General features: G+C 33.2%; 1 protein-coding gene across 4 annotated transcripts; it reads right to left on the minus strand.

Annotated features, from left to right (window-relative positions):
• Positions 1–2,128: 2,128 nt before the first annotated feature.
• LOC125649159 (AP-4 complex subunit sigma-1-like) lies at positions 2,129–11,353 on the minus strand. 4 transcript variants are annotated; one of them, XM_056166478.1, is made up of 7 exons: positions 11,206–11,345; positions 10,323–10,426; positions 8,033–8,222; positions 7,239–7,325; positions 7,028–7,096; positions 4,724–4,735; positions 2,129–2,575 (listed from the first exon to the last, which is right to left on the minus strand). In XM_056166478.1, the coding sequence occupies exons 3-7, from the start codon at positions 8,159–8,161 to the stop codon at positions 2,453–2,455; spliced, it is 420 nt and encodes a 139-aa protein (XP_056022453.1). In that variant the 5' UTR covers positions 8,162–8,222; positions 10,323–10,426; positions 11,206–11,345; the 3' UTR covers positions 2,129–2,452. The 4 variants fall into 4 exon arrangements, with proteins under 4 accessions (XP_056022453.1, XP_056022452.1, XP_048732380.1 ...); XM_056166477.1 differs by lacking the exon at positions 10,323–10,426 and having other exon boundaries at positions 11,206–11,351; XM_048876423.2 differs by lacking the exons at positions 4,724–4,735; positions 10,323–10,426 and having other exon boundaries at positions 11,206–11,351.
• Positions 11,354–11,364: the final 11 nt, after the last annotated feature.

Consider the following 11,364-nt stretch of genomic DNA (forward strand, 5'->3'; position numbering starts at 1 on the left):
TATATCCGATTTCCATCGACATATGTAATTTTTGAAATAGCTTAGATGAAGTTCAGAAACATAGCAGTTGTGTTAATTAGTGTTATAAACGTCTCAAAATTAAAACAAAATTGCAGTTTGACAGATGGGTAATTTATTTTCTAATATGTTTTACGGCGTGACCGTGTTTGAGGGCGAAGCAAACAAATTTTGGCATTAGTCTCTATATCCAAAACAGAACAAAAACAACCCGAAGTTAGCACGAGGACGGAGCTGTATCAAAGCATCCTAATTTTGGATATTTGATCCACCTATATATTGAACGCGGGAAATATAACGCAATTGATGTAATCAGTACATTGCGACGTCATATTCAGCGTCGTTATTTAACAAATTTACAAACATAGCGTTTGAACCACAACAACAAACATGGCGTTAATGGTGGAGTGATTATATATGATTAAGAAAATAAGATTTACATGCTTTTACGAATTTTATGTAACATCTCAGAACAACGTGAACTAGGGTAGACGAGATTCAAAACGGAGAAATACATGTCCACGCGATAGTATTCGAATCGACGCCATTAGTACCAAAATTTTCAAGTTCCATAGGTATGGTTTAATTTTTCATTGTTTTCCTATATTTTCCTTTTAAACATGTATATATGTGTTACCTATAGGGAGAGCTCGGCTCTCACGGCCATATTTGTTTACGTTGTCCCGGTAGCACGACTTTACGCGCCTTTAATTTGAAGAGTTCCACTAATGTCAAGACAAGTTTTCTGGGTTTTTTTTTTTTATATAACGGCTTGAGATATTGAACTGATTTTTTGTATGCAGGTGTATATTGATAGGTTACAGATCGAATGAGTTTCGTTCCAGTTAGTTTATCTAAATACCTCATTCAATGCTATACTTCGATAAATTTCCTCCGTTTGACTTTACTACTGCAGGCAGGGGCATTCGTCTCGTGCCTATAGATATAAGAGATGTTTTCGATGACCTTGACCTTTCCAAAATTACCTTGGTTCAAAAGTCCTTGTCCCAAGGAATATTTGTGATCAATTTCTGATGAAAGATTTAGAAGATAGGAACTTTGATATTGTAGTATGTAGGAGAGAAGAGAAAATCTTTGGCTGGAACAGGAATCGAACCAGGGACCCCTGCATTACTAGTCAGGTGCTCTAACCACTGAGCTACCCAGGCCAATATCCACAGTCTGTATAGCTCTAAATATTGCAATATTCTTATTAGTTCTGAATGACCTTCACCTTTCCAAAATGACCTTGGTCCAAAATTCCTTGTCTCAAGGAATATTTATGATCAATTATATCAAATTCACAATCTGATGATAGGTTTAAGAAATGTGAGCTTGGATGGACACGACAGCAACTATATGCTCTCCCCACGTTTTCGAGGAGCACAAAAACTTATTTCAAGTTTGTTCAAATTGTGACCCCCTGGGGTAGGGTAAGGCCACAGTAGGTGATCAGAGACTAACATGGGAATATACATGTATAGGGGAACATCATTAAAAATATTCTTTCAAGAACAGCAGGGCCAGTATTAGTCATATTTAAATACTATGCAAGCATCCCCAGGTAGTGCAGATTCAAATCATGATCCTGGGGGTAGGGTGGGGGCCACAATAGAGATCAAAAATTTTATATGGGAATATACACAAAATCAATTCAAAAAATTCATTTTCAAAAGCAGCAGAGCAACACTAAATGATATTAAAATGTAAATGTTCCCAAGTTGTATGGATTAAAGTTTTATCATGCCAGTTGGGTGGGGCATATTGCTTTTGTTGTGTCTGTTTGAAACTACTTGCTCATAACTTATGAATGGTGCATGATATGGCTCTCATACTTCTTATCCTTTCCACAGCCATAGCATAAAAATGTGTAATGACCAAAACAGAAATTGTGACCCTCTGCGCTGCGTCAACATTTGGTATAGTTCAGTAGCATGGTAACGTGGTCATGTTGTGACCCGTGAGGCAAGGTTTCATGGGAACAAAGATTTTAAGATAAAACAGCTGAACAACATCACGACTGAAAGAAAGCACTTCAAAATTGTGAACCAATGAGAAACTCCAAATGTCTGCGCAATCATACAAGGTATCCAATGAAAACAATACTTAAAACTGTTTCACGCTTTAATAACTTTAGTAATTGCTTCAGCAATCATTACAATTACACATATATTACAACTTTTAATACATATTTGAGATCACTGCTACATACATTTTTTTTTTACTCTGTCTACAAATTTGAAAAAGAATTTCATCTTTCAGCCATTGTTCATAAAGGTACGATCATCTTCAGAGGTTTACCCTGAGGTACATGTCTGAACTCTCCAAGGAACAGCAGGTGCCCTTTGAAATGAGAGTATCCTCTTTCTTTAATTATTCCAGTGTTCAGTTCTAATGGTATGTTCCCTGTGAGGGTGACACAAGTCTATAGTGATCATTTGGCAGAGTCCATGAGCTGAAGGGGCACGAGGATTCTACTGCGACAAGTTTCTGCAATGTGTCCGTCGATTATCATCTCGTCAATAACCATGTAAACTCGATCCATGTTAAATAATATCTATGCAAGTCAAGGAACTCTTATATTCTATACTTGATACATCGTGATGGCTTCTTAAGAATTTACTTAGAATACTGATATTTATCATTTCTAGAAAAGAATTTCATTTAACAGAAGATGACAGCTTCCTTGTATACATGTATATATGGTTTTAATACTTGTATATGCATGTAGTTCTAACACTTGTAAGTAGATTTAACACTTTAGATATACTTTTAACACTTGTATATATACAGTTGAACCTCAGTATCTTGATGTCTTGAAGTTTTTTCTCGAACCTATTAAGTTCGAGATAACGATGTTTGACTGTACTTAAAAACTTGTATATATACTTTTAACAATTCATTCATACTTTTAACACTTTAAACGGACTAGTTTACATTTTTCGAACCAAATATTTTTCATTTTTGATGTTAAATATTAAAAATATAACCCATTTAATGTTGACAGTCAAAATTTTGACCTTCTGAATCAAATGCAAGGAAAAGAGCAATATCTTCATAGCTTTAACTCTGTGGTATGTAAACAAAGACTCAAGTCTTTTTATGTTTACAAACAAAACAGTGAAATGTTAATTTTGTAATCTAAAGAATCTTAAATTTGCACAGTCACAAATTCAACTTTGAGATGACACATTTTGCCTAAAGAATACTTGAAATGTGATAGGTACATGTATAATAAACTTGGATCGATATCCATTTCTTAAAAATCTTTTGAAAACTTTGTAAACAATAACAGACTGCAATCTTTGTTTACCAAACAAATAATAAGCTCTCCAAAATGAGCTTCTGTGATAATGTATAACCTTACTTTTTTGTGAGCCCTTTCAAATACATTAGACAGTAGATTTTGATCATTAATAAAAGTGAAAACATAAAGTTTAGCAAAAAATCCTGAGTCAGTCCCTTTAGATATATAACTTTAAAACTTGTATATACTATTAACACTTGTATATACATATATTTTAAACTCTTGTATGTACATATATTTTAAACTCTTGTATGGACATATATTTAAAACTCTTGTATGTACATATATTTTAAACTCTTGTATGTACATTTATTTTAAACTCTTGTATGTACCTATATTTTAAACTCTTGTATGTACCTATATTTTAAACTCTTGTATATACATATATTTTAAACTCTTGTATATACATATATTTTAAACTCTTGTATATACATATTTTAAACACTTGTATATACATATATTTTAAACTCTTGTATATACATATTTTAAACACTTGTATATACATATATTTTAAACTCTTGTATATACATATTTTAAACTCTTGTATATACATATTTTAAACACTTGTATATACATATTTTTTAAACTCTTGTATATACATATTTTAAACACTTGTATATACATATATTTTAAACTCTTGTATATACATATTTTAAACACTTGTATATACATATTTTAAACACTTGTATATACATATATTTTAAACTCTTGTATATACATATTTTAAACACTTGTATATACATATATTTTAAACTCTTGTATATACATATATTTTAAACTCTTGTATATACATATATATTAAACACTTGTATATACATATATATTAAACACTTGTATATACATATTTTAAACACTTGTATATACATATTTTAAACACTTGTATATACATATATTAAACACTTGTATATACATATATATTAAACTCTTGTATATACATATTTTAAACTCTTGTATATACATATATTTTAAACTCTTGTATATACATATATTTTAAACACTTGTATATACATATATTTTAAACTCTTGTATATACATATTTTAAACTCTTGTATATACATATATTTTAAACTCTTGTATATACATATTTTAAACACTTGTATATACATATTTTAAACACTTGTATATACATATTTTAAACACTTGTATATACATATATTTTAAACACTTGTATATACATATATTAAACACTTGTATATACATATATTTTAAACACTTGTATATACATATATTAAACACTTGTATATACATATATTAAACACTTGTATATACATATTTTAAACACTTGTATATACATATTTTAAACACTTGTATATACATATATTTTAAACACTTGTATATACATATATTAAACACTTGTATATACATATATTAAACACTTGTATATACTATAAAGGATACATCCACTTCTGTCTGAAAAAAAAAAATTGTAAGAAAATTGTTAGTACATTTACTCCTTGCATAAACTTATAGGATTGTTTGTAAGACTAGTATTTTTAGTAAACTCAGGTAAGAAAATTGTTAGTACATTTACTCCTTGCATAAACTTATAGGATTGTTTGTAAGACTAGTATTTTTAGTAAACTCAGGTGACCTATTGCAATTGGTTGTCATTCGTCTTGCATTAACAATTGAACATTTTTGACTTCTTGATAACTAACATTCCAATTCTTTCCAAATTTGGTATGAAGCATCTTCAGAACAAGGTCATTGATACTGAATTGAAACTAAATGGATATTTAGAATAAGCAGGTTGTCCTTCTGAATCACCAAAATTGTAAATTTGATGATCCCAGGGAGCAAGGGTTTTGATTCTAGGGTGGGGCCAAAATTATTACAGTGATTGTTTTTTTTTATTTGAAAGACTTCTTTAAGTTTGCTGATACAGTATGAAAACTAAAGTCTTATTAGGAAATGCAGAAAAGGATGTACCAATTTGAAAATTGTGAATTTTGCAACCCCAGGGCTTTGACTTTAGAATAGATGCAAATTAGTCATATCATGTTAATATTACATACTTTATATTATGCAAAGCCTTAGGCACTTTCAGGGGGCATTTAAAAGTTTAAAAGAACACATCTTGTTTTATACTGTTGCTGAATATTAGAATTTAGCTAAGAATAGATTTTTTTTCTGCATTTCATAGTCCTTAGTACTAGTAATAATTTTTAACTAATATCTGAGTGACCGATAAGCCTGTGGACCACTTGTCTAAATAATACTGGATAAGTTATATTAAGGTCAAGGACTCTTCCATATCTGCTTGATACGTTGCAAAATCTACTAGTCAGTAAAATTATGTTAATCCAGAGGTCGATAAAATGACAGTTCAGTGATACTTGACTAACTTAGACAAGATGTTTGATAATAAATGCGTTTTTGGGATTGTTGTTTAGCATCCCTTCCAGAATTTTTCAATCATATAGATAGGTCACCAGCTGTACGGGAAGTGACATAATTTTAGACCAATGCATGGTGTTCAGGGTTTTACAAAGGAGCCATCACTGTATGTCTTGTGCCAAACCCAGTGAATTGGCACAAGTGGGGCTTGCTTTCACAACCTCTTGGTCATGAAGAAAACACTTTAACCACTGAGCCAAAACTGCAACTGGTTTCAAAATGGAGGAAAGGAAGGAAGAGAGGGGTCATTTTCACAGAGAAACAGATATCGAAAAATCGAAAACAATCCATAAAAGGACCTCCACCTCATGTAGTCCAAGTACAAAGAATGATACAGTATATGTACGAGTCTTTATTATTCCAAGATTTGATGTTTGAGATAAAAGATAGAGAAATGAAAACATATAAAGTCTTTCCAGATTCAGTAACCACTAGAACAAAGTATTCACATTTTCTGATTCCTCATCTTGTCTACTAGAACAAGGTATTCACATTTTCTGATTACTCATTTTGTCTACTAGAACAAGGTATTCACATTTTCTGATTCCTCATCTTGTCTACTACAGCATGTTAATACTGACACATCCTCCCAGAATTTAAATCATTTCACACTGCAAGTGATGAAAAACTTTAATTACGAAGAATGAGCAAAAGTAACACAAAATCTGAATGGGCAGCATGTTTGAGTAATAGGAAGGAAGAAAATGGGACATACTGAGATAAGACACCAGCCAACATAAACCTTAAGTAGCTGCACTATCCGACCCTGATCACTGCAGTCACATTTCTTCCCCTCGATTGTCTTTACATCCTGTAGATATCCCAGGATCCAGCACTGGGATAACAATAGTTCAAGGGCACTCAACTTAGCAGGATAAGGAAAAATAGTTCAATGGTACTCAACGTGAAGGTGAAAACACTTCTCCTACCTGACTCTGTCGGTTTGCTGATCCAAGATCTCACTGTGTGCAAGATGTGATATCAGATTTTTCTGATTGTATCTTTAAATGTCAAAATAATAAATATACCTCCGAGCTGCAACACATCTCCCTCTAAAGACAATTGAAGTTTTAGACCACAGAGCATACAGCTGTAACAAGAAAGGAGAAAATGTAAAGAACAAGGTGGGATTTGAACTCTCTAGTCAGGTGCTCTACTAACTGAGCTATCTGGCCAACAGTGATTGACATTGTCTAACTGCGAAAAAACATAAGCTCCATACAGTGACTAGCTGAGCCTAATAGAAATGTCCTAATGATCTGTCAAGGCAAGGTATATAAAAAAAGTTACTATGAATTAACTTACCACTTTTCCAAAGTATATATTCAATGTTTCCACCAAATTCTGGAATAATTCCAAGATGGCAAGTTCATTCTGAAAGATTAAAGGAAAAATCTGGTAAAGTACCATGTCACATTTACTGATACTGAAAAAACTACAATGTAAGATAAGTAGTAAACCATCATAAAAATGGCAATCAGTTTACTAAGTCGAATCAAAAGATGTAGGAATATACCTCATCCTGCGAGACTCCTGTTATAAACCAGAGATTCACGTATAGCTTGTAGACTAGTACTACATCTTTGTAATTCACAAAACCCTCCTGTCAAATGGACAAAAGAAAAAGCTACCTTACATGAAAGTTTAATCCCAAATATGGACAACAACATATACAGTAAAACACAGTTACAGCGAACATTCATGCATACAGAAACGTGATTTTCATTCCCTGTAGTTTTAAAAATGAAAGAAAACAAAAGTGAGCAAGCTCACATACCCCACGCTCCAACATTGCTTGACAATGCCTCACATAATGAATGGTAATGCTCTGCATTACTGCAAGAACAGGACAGACAGGCTCAAAATTCTACATTTAAAAGGGACATAACTCCCAGAAAAATGATTGAATCAGAATTTCCCAGGAATATGCACATCTACACAGTGTGTCCTTATTGACTACAAAGTTTCACGAAATTCTGTTGAGCGGTCTCATTGGAATTGCGCTGACAAAAAAGGGACTGATGGATTGACAGACCGATGGGTAAAAAACTTTGTTGCGTGTGGTATAAATATCATGAACTTGGATATGTTGAATTATGTTTATAATATGAATCAATATCGTTCATTCCCAGCACTTCATTATCATAATTACAAGTATACACTGAATCAAAATTGTGCGTCACCAGCATTTCCCAATAAATGTGTTTTACTGTGTATCGTGAGCTGCACAAGTGAACAGGACCAGATATCCAACTACACTGGATATTAGACTATAAGAATTTGACCCATTACACCATACAATAACGATACCTGTTTGCCATCTGTTAAACAAAGTTTGGACACAGCATTCTGTGTGGATAGTTGGTCCTTCTGATGTGTGAAAAATCGACTGATTCGCGGCTTCCCCTGTTTACTGACAACCAACAGGAAGTGAATCATGATGTCCCCCGTTTTGCTGATCAATCACAGAGCTCGATACATATGTGTTTGGTCATAGCCACTATCAAAACAAGAGCAGAGGAAATTAAAAAGCATACTAATGTATATTCCATTTCAAATTTAAAGGGATATGGACATGATTTGAGCTGAAAATTTTCAAATTCTATTTTTTGATTTTTAAAATGTTTAGAATGTTTAACTAAGGTATTACTAATGATCAGCAAAAATCTGTCAGTAGTCGGGATACATGGGAGATACAGAGGTTACAAGTCCTTGTTATGTACACAAGGCTCGTGCCATGTTTTTATTTACAAAGGTTAAATAAACTAGTAAAAGTTTTGTTTAAAGCAGACTTTTTTCATTTATAGCACAACTAAATATTTTCTAGTGTTTGGCACATCTCATTTTGTTTTAAACACACTATTTTCTATTAAACAGTCTAATGTAAACAAAAACATGGCACAAGCCTTGTTTACATTTCAAAGAATTGTGAGTGCTGTATCTCACAGCTCAACAACTGATGTTCAAAATTTTTGGTTGACCATTAGAAATACTTTAGTTAAGCATAGTAAACAATAAAAATGGAAAAATAAAATTAGAAAATTTTCAGCTAAAATCATGTCCATGCCCCTTTAATGTACTAGAATTCATGTCTTGTACTTTCAAAAACAGAACTTTTACATGGTTAGAGAAGATCTTATCTTAATGAGATTGTGTATACATACCACTGAACTATTAAAGTGTATAAATACCACTGGTATTCATACACCCAATACTATAATAGTTCAATGGTATTTATACACTTCAATAGTTCAGTGGTATTTATACACAATCTAATTAAAATCAAATCTCTAACCATTACACTGGAGAATGATTTGACAGCATTGCATTTGATGTCATGTTATTGACCCCTATCTCATGAATAATTCAATAAATATTTGATAATTTGACCAATAACAACAGTTAGACAAAGAATCAAGAACCAATCAGGAATAATTTTACTGAAGCGTATGCGAATTTTAAGTTCACAAAAATGGTGTTGATCCATGAAAAGTTCAAATGAATTCCAACTATCAGCATAAAAAAGAGCAAAGGAAGATCTTAGATATTATCCATTATCGTTAAAATATATTTTCTGTGGCATTCTATCATCACTCATGACCATCTTCTTCGATTATTCTCCCGTGCTTCTCGGTAATTATTAACATGCGTATGATAAATACCAAGTATGTTCCGATATAACAGCAAAACTTTCATGTTAGCGAAAGCCATCATTTGATTGGTCAAGAGTGAAAGGTGAAATGACATGACCTCAAACACAATGCTGTCAGATTCTTCTCCAGTGTAACGGTTAAAGAAGATCTGGTTTTAATTAAATTAGATAAGTATTAAGATTGGGGATCAAAAGAAAGGGTAGATGAGGAAACCGGAACCACACAATTATTTTTTTATGCCTTGTATTTTACAACAGTGTGGGTTATATCAGTTACATCTGTCAGATAGGCCACCTTCCTATATATGGGGAGTTGAGTGGACCCTTGGCTAGTGAAAGTAATATGCCACTAGGAGGTTGAAAATTCCTATTTGGATGTTTTTCCCAACAAATACGTTTGGGGAAGGGGGATTTCATACTATGATAGCACAGTCATTGGGCTAGCAGCAATAATGTAGCCCTCTCCTATCCCCCCCCCCCCTCCCCGAAAATGTCAGAATAAAAAAAAAATAGGATAGAGCTACATTATTGCAGCTATTATTGGGCTAATTCTGACAGCCAGTGTACAGCGACAATATTGTAACAAATACTTGCATTATTTGTGAATTCATTCAAGTAAAATAATAAATATCACAAAACTGAAAATCAGGACAGCGATTGAGTTTCCATCATTACATCACAATCATGGTTGTTTGTATACACATGTAACAGGGAGAAAATGCAACAGACCAGACTGGGATTCGAACCTGGGCCCCCTGAATTCTCTAGTCAGGTGCTCTACCAACTGAGGCAGAGCTATCTGGCCATCAGCAATTGAACCTGGCTGACCACTTCACCCATACTACCACAGTGAACCATTATATCCAAACAAATCTTTATTTTCAAATTCCAATATTTCAAAGAATTTAATTGCTTGTTTCATTTACAACCCATGGCAAATATACCTACTTTAAAACTAATTGATGAATTCCAACTCTTTTCAAAAGTGATTTTATTTTTGGCTTTCCCATTCACCCACTAGTAGGCACTTTTCTCTCCTTGTTCACCATCTCCTTTATTTACATTGAAAAAAATAATACACATGCATAATATGCTATGGCAATGGTATGTATGTATTGCACTACATCTAGTCATGTTCTAATCTTTCAAATAATCATAATGTTGCTTTCCCTCCACTTACAATCAATCTGAATTATCTTGCTAAACAACTGTTATACATGTTTGTCTTTTGTATACAATATGTGTCTCTAATCCCTTGTGGAGCCATAATTGGTCAATAAATCATGTATAAATTTTCAAACAGAATTGGACACCCCCCCCCCCCCCCCTTTGGAAACACCTGGACTTTCAGAATGTCTTAAATTGCCAGAGGCAAAATAATCTGGGTTGCGTGTCTTCTGGGCAAAGACAATTTAAAGAAGGATCAGTGTAGTTTTTAGGATTGTGGGTAGCTCGGTGGTTAGAGCGCCTGGCGTATAAGGTACTAGAGTAATGTAGGGGTCCCAGGTTCAATTCCTGGTTCAGACATTTTTCTTCTCTAATTGCAGCTACAAGTGATATCCGAGACCTTATGTGCATTGTTACTGTGTTTGTGAACATGAGTGTAGAGAAATTTCAATGCACCAATCATTGGGGCTTCTTATGCATTATGTTTTCATCTCTTTATATAAATATATATTTATATAGAGATTGAGGACATAATGGATAAGAAGCCCCTGAGCTGTGCATCAATGCATGCTCAACTGACAACTGGCGTTATTTACTCCCACCCACCCACCCCAACTTGAAGGCCAAAGTTCCAGGGTTGTTCATGATCTCTTACCACTCTTACCAAGTTATGCATGTATGGATCTTATGATCCAAAACGCCCAAACAGATGTATATTCACAACTTTGTTGTAAACTCTGCTCTCTGGACCGTGACAGTGCGAAGGGGTGGTTTTCGCTATTCGGGACTTCAGGTACTTTCCCAGCAAAAAACGATAAACAGT

This window comes from Ostrea edulis, chromosome 5 (assembly GCF_947568905.1).
Source record: "Ostrea edulis chromosome 5, xbOstEdul1.1, whole genome shotgun sequence".
NCBI lineage: Eukaryota > Metazoa > Mollusca > Bivalvia > Ostreida > Ostreidae > Ostrea > Ostrea edulis.

Coding starts and splice junctions, on each gene's coding strand:
- LOC125649159 (XM_056166477.1), bottom strand. CDS start 8,161: ATGATTCACTTCCTGTTGGTTGTCAGTAAACAGGGGAAGCCGCGAATC. Junction 7,326..8,032: donor GTTTAACAGATGGCAAACAG/GTATCGTTATTG, acceptor TCCATTTGACAG/GAGGGTTTTGTGAATTACAA. Junction 7,097..7,238: donor CAGGAGTCTCGCAGGATGAG/GTATATTCCTAC, acceptor TTAATCTTTCAG/AATGAACTTGCCATCTTGGA.